This window comes from Mustela nivalis, assembly GCF_964662115.1.
Source record: "Mustela nivalis genome assembly, chromosome: 6".
NCBI classification, from domain to species: domain Eukaryota; kingdom Metazoa; phylum Chordata; class Mammalia; order Carnivora; family Mustelidae; genus Mustela; species Mustela nivalis.
In genome coordinates this window covers 71,906,988-71,919,086 of record NC_139025.1, presented here as the reverse complement: position 1 = coordinate 71,919,086, position 12,099 = coordinate 71,906,988, and the positions used below count along the sequence as shown (strand labels likewise).

The 12,099-nt window shown below is 53.9% G+C and overlaps 3 protein-coding genes across 8 annotated transcripts; 2 read left to right on the top strand and 1 right to left on the bottom strand.

Moving 5' to 3' along the window:
- Window positions 1-2,517: 2,517 nt before the first annotated feature.
- On the top strand, window positions 2,518-4,069 carry FITM1 (fat storage inducing transmembrane protein 1). Its single transcript, XM_082734590.1, has 2 exons — window positions 2,518-3,058; window positions 3,432-4,069. Exons 1-2 carry the CDS (start codon window positions 2,793-2,795, stop codon window positions 4,042-4,044), a joined length of 879 nt encoding a protein of 292 aa, XP_082590716.1. The 5' UTR covers window positions 2,518-2,792; the 3' UTR covers window positions 4,045-4,069.
- A 1,804-nt stretch (window positions 4,070-5,873) lies between these two features.
- Window positions 5,874-8,904, top strand: PSME1 (proteasome activator subunit 1). Its single transcript, XM_082734556.1, has 11 exons — window positions 5,874-6,260; window positions 6,887-6,919; window positions 7,065-7,127; window positions 7,242-7,352; window positions 7,441-7,486; window positions 7,600-7,697; window positions 7,949-8,017; window positions 8,103-8,170; window positions 8,279-8,333; window positions 8,411-8,497; window positions 8,678-8,904. Exons 1-11 carry the CDS (start codon window positions 6,222-6,224, stop codon window positions 8,756-8,758), a joined length of 750 nt encoding a protein of 249 aa, XP_082590682.1. The 5' UTR covers window positions 5,874-6,221; the 3' UTR covers window positions 8,759-8,904.
- On the bottom strand, window positions 8,900-11,366 carry EMC9 (ER membrane protein complex subunit 9). Of its 6 annotated transcripts, none has more exons than XM_082734557.1 (6): window positions 11,219-11,366; window positions 10,862-10,904; window positions 10,643-10,719; window positions 9,491-9,560; window positions 9,309-9,403; window positions 8,900-9,164 (listed from the first exon to the last, which is right to left on the bottom strand). In XM_082734557.1, the coding sequence occupies exons 2-6, from the start codon at window positions 10,883-10,885 to the stop codon at window positions 8,963-8,965; spliced, it is 468 nt and encodes a 155-aa protein (XP_082590683.1). In that variant the 5' UTR covers window positions 10,886-10,904; window positions 11,219-11,366; the 3' UTR covers window positions 8,900-8,962. The 6 variants fall into 6 exon arrangements, with proteins under 6 accessions (XP_082590683.1, XP_082590684.1, XP_082590688.1 ...); XM_082734558.1 differs by having other exon boundaries at window positions 8,900-9,143; window positions 11,219-11,363; XM_082734562.1 differs by having other exon boundaries at window positions 11,137-11,350.
- Window positions 11,367-12,099: the final 733 nt, after the last annotated feature.

Genomic DNA, 12,099 nt, shown 5'->3' with positions numbered 1-12,099 from the left:
TTTATTTGTTAGAGGGAGAGATAGAACACAAGCAGAGGGAGTGGGAGAAGGGGAAGCAGGCTCCCCGCTGAGCAGGGAGCTAAGGTGGGGCTCATGACCTGAGATCATGACCTGAGCTGAAGGCAGGCACTTAACTGATTGAGTCACCCAGGCATCCCTTGAAGCCTCCTTTAATTAATAAAGGCCCCCGAAGGACCATCCATTCTTCTCATTAAGAGATGTATTTACAATTCGGTTTGTATTTAATATTAATTATCACAATGTGTGAAATCTTTGCTATACTGTGGCAAAGCTATACTAAGCAAAGCTGTACTAACAACATCTACTATAATTTGTACTACTAACAATTATTGTGAGAACTCTATTCAGAAAAAACGTATTTTAACTTCTAGGGCCTTATGATCACAGGAAATATTTAAAAATTAAGTTTCAGGAGCACCTGGGTGGCTCAGTGGGGTAAAGCCTCTGTCTTCGGCTCAGGTCATGATCCCAGGGTCCTGGGATCAAGCCCTGGATGGGGCTCTTTGCTCAGCAGGGAGTCTGCTTCCTCCTCTCTGCCTGCTTCCCTGCCTATTTGTGATCTCTGTCAAATAAATAAATAAATATTTTTTAAAAAAATTAAGTTTCAGGGGACGCCTGGGTGGCTCAGTTGGTTAAGCAGCTGCCTTCAGCTCAGGTCATGATCCCAGCCTCCTGGGATCGTGTCCCACATCGGGCTCCTTGCTCGGCAGGGAGCCTGCTTCTCCCTCTGCCTCTGCCTGCCATTCTGTCTGCCTGTGCTTGCTCTCTCCCCCCATCTCTCTCTGATAAATAAATAAAATCTTTAAAAAAACAAAATTTTTTTAAATTAAAAAAAAATTAAGTTTCAGGGGCACCTGGGCAGTCAATTAAGTGCCCAACTCTTGGTTTTGGCCCAGGTCATGATCTCCTAGAGAGTCTGCTTGAGATTCTCTCCCTCTCCCTCTGTCCCCCTGCTTGTGTGCTCACTCTCTCTCTGAATGGGTAAATTGTTAAAAAAAAAATAAGTTTAAAATTACATACATTTTTTGGTAGAGAATTGTGATCAGTAAAACATTCAGGCATAAAAATATACTAGGATAACTTTTATGAGGGAAGTCTGATGGAAATATAATTTCTGATTATTAAGATCGTGTCACTTTTTTTAAATGGAAAATAGTAAGATATATAATCACTGTAGTGTTTAGATCCATTGGGCATATTTAAAAGAATGAGAGAGAGACAATACACTGGAAATTGTGTCCTGTGTAACTATTTAAAATTACAATGAAAAATTTTTTGTTGGACACCTGAATGGCTCAGTCAGTTGAGTGTCTGCCTTTGGCTCAGGTCATGATCCTGGTTTCCTGAGATCCTGGGGTCCTGAGATCCAGCCTGCTCGGCTGGGAGTTTGCTTCTCCCTCTCCCTCTGCCCCTTCTCCCTACTCATGCTCTCTCTTTCTCTCAAGTAAAGGAATAAAATCTTTAAAAATATTTTTTGTCAAAAATGTGAGGCATTCTATAGGTCTTCTGTTAGGGTCCATGAACAGGAACTATGTTGAGGTATGGGCTTTAGGATCTGGAAGGAATCTGATTGATTAATCCATCTTGATCAGTTTATGATTGTGGGCACTGAGGACCAAGGAGGATTAGTTGATCTTCCAGAAGGCACACAGTTTAGAACCAAGGTGCACTTTCTTGCTCATTCCTTTTACTACTTCATGGGCTTAAACTGTGCTCTGAAATCCAACCACCAGTCCTGAGGAATGATAAAGGATGACTAAAAAGGATCTTAGAACAGCTATTGAATAACAGGGACATCCCTTGGATAGATTGCTCCCTGCCTTGTGGCTCCAGCCCTGGGGGGTCAGACTGGGAGGCCAGTGTGGGACTTAGGACCCAGCAACCAGTTGGAGGCTCTGATAGGCTCCAAGCTAGGGATTTCCTTGTAGCGTCTCCCCCACCCCATCCCTATCACATGGCAGTAAGCCTAATCTTTGGGGTCCTGAAAGTCCAGACTGGGCCCCCGCCATCTCTCATACAGTACACCTTCCCGGGGACACTTAAAGCTCATCTGTTGGCCTTCATAACTATACCAGAGAATGGTCCCATCTTAGATCCAATGTCTTGTGCATTGTATAAGCACCATGGTTTACATAAGACCAGACTAGCCACTCAGAGCCCCTCTCACCAGACAGGGGCTGGATCAAGCCCTAGGGTCATGATACACCTAAGTGGGTATCCCCACTGGTGTACCCTGCCCCCAGCCTGACTTGGATGTGGGGCTGTGCACAGCCATCTTGTGCTCAGAATTTAGGAGAGGGGCTGGATCACACTGATGATGAGGCAGGCACAGATTTTTTTTTTAATGATTTCCAAGGTTCATGGCACCTTATTTCCCCGTGGAGCAAACATGGTCAGGTTGGGGTAGGGTGGGGGTGACTGGCTGACCAGACAGACGGGCAGACCCAGGCAGGCTATGGACAAAACACTGAACAGCAGGCCTGGCCCTCTGACATGAACCAGAACATGGTTGGACCTGGGGACACAAGGCCAACAAGAAAGGACACAGGCCACTGTCAGGACACACAGCCAAAGCTAGGACCCTGCTGACGTGGCAGCCCTCGGCCCTGGTCCCTTACTGCCCCCCGCCCCTCTCCCCCGCCTGCCAGCTGCCAACAGGGCTCTGCCCTGTGTCTGCCACACCTGTCACTGCCTGTCCTTGTCCGGGGGGGCCCCATCAGCCCCTCCTCAGCTGCCCAGCAGAGCAAGCGGTTAGTGGGGAGGGAGGGAACATGGAGCGGGGGCCGACGGTGGGGGCAGGGCTGGGGGCTGGGGCCCGAATCCGGGCACTGCTGGGCTGCCTGGTCAAGGTGCTGCTCTGGGTGGCGTCTGCCTTGCTGTACTTTGGAAGTGAACAGGCCGCCCGCCTGCTGGGCAGCCCCTGCTTACGGCGCCTCTACCATGCCTGGTTGGCAGCAGTGGTCATCTTTGGGCCCCTTCTGCAGTTCCACGTCAACCCTCGGACTATCTTCGCCAGCCACGGCAACTTCTTCAACATGTGAGTCCACTGGAGGCTGTGGGCGCCGGCTCCCTGCACTCCGGGATCCCAGCTCCCTCCTCCAGGCTTCTGTCCTCCTGCCAGTCTGGACACTAAAAATAGGCTAGGAGGTTGAGGAGAAATTGGGGGGAGGGGGAGGGGAACAGAGTTGGGGGGTCCAGGGGAAATCAGGAGCAGGGCTGAAGAGGAAATGTGGCTCCTAGAAGGTTGAATGGGCCTCTAAGGAGCTGGCCGAGTTTAAGCGGCTGGGGAGGAAACAGAACCAGTGCTGATATGTAGGATGGGAGCCAGAGCAGTGATGGGGACACAGATGGGGTGGAAGATGGGGTGGACAGGGGGTCTCTAGCTAGCCTCCCTTCTTCTCTGCCCACAGAAAGTTTGTGAATTCAGCATGGGGCTGGACATGCACCTTCCTGGGTGGCTTCGTGCTGCTGGTGGTGTTCCTGGCTACACGGCGTGTGGCAGTGACAGCACGGCACCTGAGCCGGCTGGTGGTGGGGGCCGCAGTGTGGCGGGGGGCTGGCCGGGCCTTCCTGCTCATCGAGGACCTGACTGGCTCCTGCTTTGAGCCTCTGCCTCAGGGCCTGCTGCTGCACGAGCTTCCCGACCGCCGCAGCTGCCTGGCAGCCGGCCACCAGTGGCGGGGCTACACGGTCTCCTCCCACACCTTCCTGCTCACCTTCTGCTGCCTGCTCATGGCCGAGGAAGCGGCAGTGTTCGCCAAGTATCTGGCCCATGGGCTGCCAGCTGGGGCCCCTCTTCGCCTCGTCTTCCTGCTCAACGTGCTGCTGCTGGGCCTCTGGAACTTCTTGCTGCTCTGTACCGTCATCTATTTCCACCAGTACACCCACAAGGTGGTGGGGGCTGCAGTGGGCACCTTTGCCTGGTACCTCACCTATGGCAGCTGGTATCATCAGCCCTGGTCTCCTGGGAGCCCTGGCCACGGGCTCTTCCCTCGGCCCCGCTCCAGCCGCAAGCACAACTGAAAGAAATAAAGGCAAATCAGGCCTCGCCGGGGCTCTGCTCATTCTTTGGCTGGGAGGACTCAGAAAGGGTGGGAAGGGTGAGAAGGGAGGCAGGCAGTCTCTCTCGAGCTCCTCAGCCTTTCCTTACCCTTAGCGACCTTGAATATCCTTCCTTATGCTTGCTCTCCATCCCTCCTGCGGTCAAGTCTCCCAGTCCTCGAAGACTTCAAGCTCTCTGGTGGGACTTGGATGTCAAGGAATGGCAATGCTATAGCAGGTAAGTCTGCCCATAGGTAGGGGCAGCACTCCCACTGAGCACGTGCTTCTCTCTGCTCTGTTGACTGTTTTTTCTGCCTCCTTCACTGAATCTCCCCTTACACCTTCCCTCAGGGCCTGCCTGTCTTTTTACTTTTTACTTTACATTTACTTAACGACTGTTTATTGAGCCAAGCATAGTTCCAGGCCTTGTGAATAATAAAAACAAGGTTTCTGCTCTTTGAGGGCCGATGGGTAATGGGGGAGGCAGATGATAAACTCACAAATTATAGCAAATTTCTCTTGTGCTCACTACAGGTCAGGCAGAGGTCTAAGTGTCTCTAAGCTCTTCCTATAAATCTAAGCCCTCATAACACCACCACCACCACCAGGTGGGTTTGGTAGTGTTTCTATTGTACAGTTGTGAAAACAGGCACAGAGGTTAAGTGACCATGAGCCCAGGCGACAGGGGTCCATTGTCTGTGCTCTAAACAAAGAACCTGCAACTACAGCCCTTCTGTGGCCAGATATTGTATGGCCTGAGAGTTAAGAGATGATTTTACATTTTTAATGACTGAAAAAAGAACAAAAACAAAACAAACAAACAGAAACAGAAGAATAATATATCATGGTCTATGAAAATACAGAATTCAAAGTCCAGTGTCCACAGATAAAGTTTTATTGGAACCTGGCCCTGCTAATTCATTTAGGTATGGCTGTTTACCTGCTCTAATGGCAGAGTTGAGTGGTTACTCCAGACACCATATGGCCCACAAGAGCCTAGAATATTTGCTATCTGGCCTTTTAGAGAAAGTTTGCCAACCCCAGGTCTAAACGACACTATTCCCCCCAAATAAACTGGCTAATATCAGAGAGCTTCAGTGCTATGAATGTTCTAAAGCAGGCTGGTTTGTAATAGAGACTTGGCAGGGAGGTACTTTATGGAGAGAGTTCTCTCTGGAGAGGTGATATTTGAGCAGAGAACCTAAGGACCACCTGAACAGGGAAAGGGTGTGTCAGGCAAAGGGATTGGTAAGGTCAAAGGGCCTGAGACAGGAATGAATGTGACACCTAACACAAGGGGTTTAAGCAACAATGGAAGCCCCAGCTATTTGCAAGTTTAAGGGATGGGGGAAAGCAGTGGAAAGTGAAGTTGCTGGAGAACAGGGGCCAGGCAAACCAGGCAAGACTTCTGGGCCAGGAAAGCCCTTTAGATTTCATTCTAAGATCAACAGGAAAGTGAGAAAGAGCTTTAAGCCAGAGAGAAGTCTGTGTGGAGAGTATAGGGGGGTATAGTTCACAACGAGGGTCAGAAGGGAGCTGACCGGGGCCAGGATTGGAGCGGTGACAGCTTCTGAATGTCACCGCATAGGCCAGACGATGCCCGTGGAACCAGGGCTAGGGAAGGGAATCCAGAAAGGATGGAAGAGCGCCAGATAAGGCTTATCACTGTCCCTTGCCGAACCGAGACAGAAGAGCACCCGAGGTGTCCGGACGCAGGGAAATGAGAGGCGGGGATTGGCCGGTGGCCGACCAATGGGCTCCGGGAGGCGGGGAGGCGGGCCCGCGGTGCGTGGGGTGGGAGGGCGTGGAAAGAAGTGTGTTGGTGAAGGTAGCTGCAGCAGTCCGGAGACAAAAGGCGGGAAGTGAGGAGGCGGAGAAGGAGAGGCTGGGCTTTCGGGAGCTGGGCGGGGAGGGGGAGGCAGGCTGGGGCGGGACGCCGGGTGGAGGGGGAGGTGGCAGCGCTCCTTTCGGCCTCCAGGGGGAGCCCGGCCGCGGCGGTAGCCCTCCGCCCGCTCCTCTCCCGGGCTGGCCCCGCCCCCTCCAGTACCTCCGTTCCCCGGCTACCCAGGAAGGCGGTGCGGGTGGTGAGAGCTGCTTTCGCTTTCCCTTCCCTGTGCACCCTCCGCTTCTCGTGCGGCGCTAGGCCCCCCGCCCCGGCCATGGCCATGCTCAGGGTCCAGCCTGAAGCCCAAGCCAAGGTGAGCGCTGCGGGTTTGAGGAGGGGCTCCTTAGGGAGGCGTGGCTCCGAAAGGCTGCAGGCGTCCGTGACCCGCCCCCCAGTCCCGATAGCTAGTCGGGGTCGCGGTCATCGGAGCCCACGTGAGCCTCGGTGCCAGGAGCACCTGCGCCCTGGCCGGGGGAGACAGGTGAGGTCCGCCTGCCGGGAGAGGCCAGGCGGTCGAGGTTCAGCGGGGTGCGGTGAAGCAGAGAGCTGGCGTGGAGGGGAAGTCCGCTGGCGCGGGGCCCCGGGCCACACACAGGGTGCCGGAGCTGCCCTGCCACCTCATGGCCTTTCCCACGGAAGGGCTCCCGGCCCACCCCACAGGGTACGCGGCCCGTGCCCCAGTCGCAGAGGCTCTTACACCTCTCCTTGCACAGCCCAGGAGACCCGAGGGATCTCCTGGGCTGTGGACCATTCGCCCTTCACCGCCAGGAATGTTCTCATCCCCCACAACCAGCCCCACGGGGATCAACTTCACCCTTCCCAGCCCCACGGGATGCATTCCACCCTTCCCCAGGTCAGGCCCTACACAACCCTAAGGGTACGGTCCTCAAACGAACTGGCCATAAGCCAGATGTGTGAAGGACTGCCTGTGTCCCACAGGTGGACGTGTTCCGTGAAGACCTGTGTACCAAGGTAAGACCTGCCCCATCAGCACCCTGCCCCTACCTAACTCCCCTTGCTCAACCCTTCCTTGCTGGGCAGTGTCAGACCTGCTTCACTGCCAGGAAGAACATTTGATTCTGACCCATATCTTCCCCCACCCCAACCTCACACACAGACAGAGAACCTGCTGGGGAGCTACTTCCCCAAGAAGATTTCTGAGTTGGATGCATTTTTAAAGGTACTGGGGCAGCAGAAAGCTAGAGAGTAGGGGTCAAGGGGGGAGTCTGGGAGACCATGAGAGCAAGGTGGGAGGGATACCCTTGCCTCTAGCCCTCCTTCCACCCTGCACCAGGAGCCGTCTCTCAATGAAGCCAATCTGAGTAATTTGAAGGCCCCGTTGGACATCCCAGTGCCTGATCCAGTTAAGGAGAAGGAGAAAGAGGAACGGAAGAAACAGCAGGAGGCAAGCCGGGAAGAGCTGGGAGGAGGGACCCAACCATGGGAAAAGTCAACCTTAGGCCTGACTCGCAAGAGCCCCTCTCTCCCTGCAGAAGGAAGACAAAGATGAAAAGAAGAAAGGGGAAGATGAAGACAAAGGTACCACCATAAAGGGATTGAGTCTCACTTCCTAGGAGCTCTTCCCTGGGGATGCCTCTTCCTTGCCCTCACACAGTCCCAGCCTGGTGACTGACCCATTGCCTACTGCCTAGGTCCTCCCTGTGGCCCAGTGAACTGCAATGAGAAGATCGTGGTTCTCCTTCAGCGGCTAAAGCCTGAGATCAAGGATGTCATTGAGCAGCTCAACCTGGTAAGACCTCCCACTCTCACCCCCAGGCTTCAGATCTAACCCTTTGTCCTCCTTGGTGTCTGCCAGGTAGGACTTAGCACTGGCCAGGTATTAGCAGGAGAGAGCACAGAAAATGAAGCCAGAATTGTAGGCCCTGGGGCTTAGGACAGACTTGGCATACCTCCCCCAACTGTGGGCAGGGACGCTGAGGACAGGAACCTGGGAATTAGGTTGGGAGCTGATGTGGCTTTGATGCCTTTCCCTCCTCCCAGGTCACCACCTGGTTGCAGCTGCAGATACCTCGGATTGAGGATGGGAACAATTTTGGAGTGGCTGTCCAGGTGAGAGCGCTACCTCACTCCTCTGCCTTCCCTACTGCTCCAGTCCCAGCTGCTTTCCACTTTCCTCTTTGCATTCTTTTCCCAGGAGAAGGTGTTTGAGCTGATGACCTCCCTTCACACCAAGCTGGAAGGCTTCCACACTCAAATCTCCAAGTGAGTGACTGCCCACCTCCACCTGCCTGCACACTCTGCCTTGGCCTTGGACAGAGGCCTGGGCTCTGTCTTCCTTCTCCCATTCCAATAGGCTTCTACTTTCTACAGGTATTTCTCAGAGAGGGGTGATGCGGTGACCAAAGCAGCCAAGCAGCCCCATGTGGTAGGTGAGGCCCAAGGCAGGGTGCATGGTGGGGGCAGGACGCATCTGAAGTCAGGCCTGACCCAAGTCTCCCACAGGGTGATTATCGGCAGCTGGTGCACGAGCTCGATGAGGCAGAGTACCGCGATATCCGCCTGATGGTCATGGAGATCCGCAACGCTTATGTGAGGAAGCGAGGGTTGGGGGGCAGAGTAGCAGAGGCAGCTTTCCCAGGCCACCTACTCCCTGACCCTGCAGGCTGGGGGTGAAGGGTCACAGACCTTAACCTCTCCATAAGGTTAGAAATGGGGCACAGGAGCCGTTGGAGTCCTGTGGCTGACCCTTACTCCTCTCTGGCCCTGTAGGCTGTGTTGTATGACATCATCTTGAAGAACTTCGAGAAGCTTAAGAAGCCCAGGGGAGAAACAAAAGGAATGATCTATTGAGAGCTTCCCCTCATTCTGTAATGGGTCTGGCCGAGACCTTCCTATCTTTTACAGAGGACTCCAGACTTCCCCCAACTTCAGCATGTTGAGGTTTGTCTCCCTCTTGCCTCCCAGGCACAATAAATAGTCATACCATTGTCCTTTCATTCAAGTATTTTTATTGGATCCTGACCCTTCCCCTCCTACCATGCCCCCAGCTCTGGCTCAGGTCTTTCCATTGGTGGGACCCACCCACTGGGTGATTTGGGTGTTTAGCTGCTGGTTGGTCCAGTCCTGCCGGATGTCATCAAGGTGGCAGTCAAAGTCCACAAGGTGCTGGTGGGCCCGGCCCTCTAGTAGTGCTCCCACCATCTGCCGTGACTCTTCCCAGTCCCTCCACATCACTCTGAAATCATAACCACCCCCCCTGGAGGTCACACTCAGCAGGCAGTGGCCTGACACTTGGCAGAGGTTAGCATCTAGAGAAGGACCCTTGGGAGCAAGATCAAGGACAGAGGAGGCCCAGGAGCTATGGGCTTCCAGGAAAAGGTGGAGGGAGTAGGGCACTCACAAGTTCTTGTCCTTGGGGACCCAGCGGAGACCATGGTTTTCTAGGACGATGACAGGGGGCACATGAGGCTGAGACACCAGTTTCTGATTATCCAACTGCAGACAAGGAAGGGGTGGTGAGGGTTTCAAGGATCCCCTTTCCTACTTTCTCACCAACTCCCCACCCTGAAACCCAAACCTCACCATAATAAGGACTGCACCAGGGAAGAATTCTGCAATCCGCCCAGCAATTTTCGAGGCCAGGGGTCCAGCACTGTGTAGAGGAAAGACCAGAGGAGTGAGGAGCTGACCATGAGTAGACCTGTCCATCTGAGCTGGACCTCCCTGGTCTCCTAGATGATGGCACAGTAGTGGCCTTTCCCTGTCACGGGCCTGGGGGTCAGGGCTGCTTTAAGCTTCATAAACAACTGCTTTGATGCTTGAGTGCAGTTGGAAACAGGTGCTTAGACTGCTGGTTAAGGTGGAGATCAAAGGTGGTCTTTCAGGAGGGTAATTTGGCATAACCACCCAAATTTAAATAGTATATTATACATATGCTGACCCAGAAATTCCATTTATAAATATAATAATTGGACAGTGTCTGTATTAACAAAAAATGGGAAACAATCTCAATGTTTAAGGCATTAAATAAATCACGGTACATCCATACTCATACTATATAGCTGTTAGGATAAGGCAAATCTTGGTGTAGAGATGAAAAGATGGCAGATATTTACTAAGTGAGGAGGGAAAAGCAAATTACAAAACTGTTTAATTTGACCCAGATATATGATTAAAACATAAGTAGATAATTTTATGTAAGAAAATTTCCTTTTGGGGCACCTGGGTGGCTCGGGTCGTGGTCTCAGGGTCCTGGGATTGAGCTCCGAATCCGGCTCTCTGCTCAGCAGGGAGCGTGCTTCACCGCCCCCGCCCCTCCACCTCCCCACTCCCCGCCCCGCCCTGCCGCTTGCCTCTCTGCCTACTTGTGATCTCTCTCTCTGCAAGTAAATAATTAAAATCTTTAAACATTTTTTTTCCTTTTTTTTTCTTTCAAGTTGGTAGTTGGGCTTCCTCTGTGTTCTTTCAGCACTTGGCGGAGGGGAGGTCACCTCGGTTAAAACCAGGTGTCAACTTATTGATACACAGCTATCTTCCCCATCCCCACGGGAGCTCCTCCAGGGACCTTCTTCATATTTCTCTATATTCCCTCACTCCAGTACCCAGCCTAGCCTGGTGGATATAGACCCCGCTCCTAAGCATTTGACCAAGGAAAGATGGAAGGAATGACCAAGAGTTCTCTTGATTCCCCCATCCCATAACCCTTAGCCTTCTGCCTCTGGCTACTCAACTCACCTCTGGTCGTCCAGGGCTGCATTGGCATGATAGTACCCAGCCACTACCAGACCGGCCTGCGCGCCCCACACATCCACCTGCCGTGGGAAAGGGGCCATCAGAAACTCAGTGGCGACGCCCGCACTGTAGGTGCGCACTGCTGTCAAAAGGCCGGGGATGGGCTTGGGCTAGGAATGTTAGGGGGTTTCGCGGTGGTCGGTGGGCGTCCAGAGACGGCACCTGGTTGAGGGCGACCTCCAGCATGACAGACAGGGCCAGATGGCTGTGGAACAGGGGCACACAGTCGGTGAGACACAGACATTCTCCCGACCGCGGCGCGGGCGCCAGCAACAGCCCGTTGACGGCGGCGTGCGGGTACCGGGCGGCGTGCAGACACATCTTCACGTAGGCCCGGGCCGATATCTCCACCTCCCCCATGGCGAGCCGGGCCCCAGGTCGCGTCCGCGAAGCTCCCTTCCCGGCGCGTTCCTTGGCCCTTCCCTCTGCCCCCTCACTTAGATTCGGCAGTGACGCTGACTCGGGTCGAAAGCAGCCCGCTGGCTTCCAGGGACCTGGGTCCCGGCGCCAGGCCCCCACCTGGCCCAGAACGCAGACCGTACGGATTGCACACTGCAGCGCGGAACTCCGCCTCTGCCCGCCCCTGGAGGGCGGCCGCAGATCCCCGCGGGCCTAGAAGACTCCCGGCCTGCTGCGGTAAGGGCCCGGGTTTCTGTAGTCCCGCCCACGTGGTGCTCTTCGATAGGCTTAAAGGTTCTCATTTTGCCCAATCATCGGCCGTGCCCAAACCTTGCCCCGCCTTTATCTCCTGCGAACTGAAAAGAACTCACAACTGAAAACTAAAGAGAACTGCCCGCACGCTGATTGGCTAGGCTACTCGACTTCGGCTCAGGATTGCAGGATGGCTTCGTCTGATACCTGCGCCTCCCGCCCCCCATGCCCAGCAAAGGTGGCAGGGTGGAGCGCGCGCCTCGCTTCGGGTGTCCCAGAGAGCCCGCGCCAGATTTCCACACCTGGAAACGAAGCCGACTGCCTTCTTCCTACTATGGAATGGGTGGATTTGTACTCTGGGCCAACTCCGTCACCGATGAGCCGTATTACCTTTGCCACTACAGGGTATCTGGACCTTGGTTTCCCTAATGTAGCCTCAGCAGAATTAAAGGCGCAATTGGCTGAAGGAGGAGGAAAGAGGACAAAAAAAGTTACAGGCCCATCCTTCCCTTAATGTCCTGCCGTATGTCCTTCAACATAGTACCTTCGGAGCGTTTTTTTGTCAGCCCTTGGAAAGGAGTCCCACCATTCACCCATAATTCTCCCAGTGAAACCTCACTCCCTCTCCCGGCTGGCACTGAGCTGATGAGTGGTGTTCTTTCTTCTTTCCCTGATCTCAGTCCCAGAGCTTTCTCCTTGCTCAGCTTTCAGTCCAAGGCCTGCTTGTTCCTAAAAGGGGTCTGTGCAAA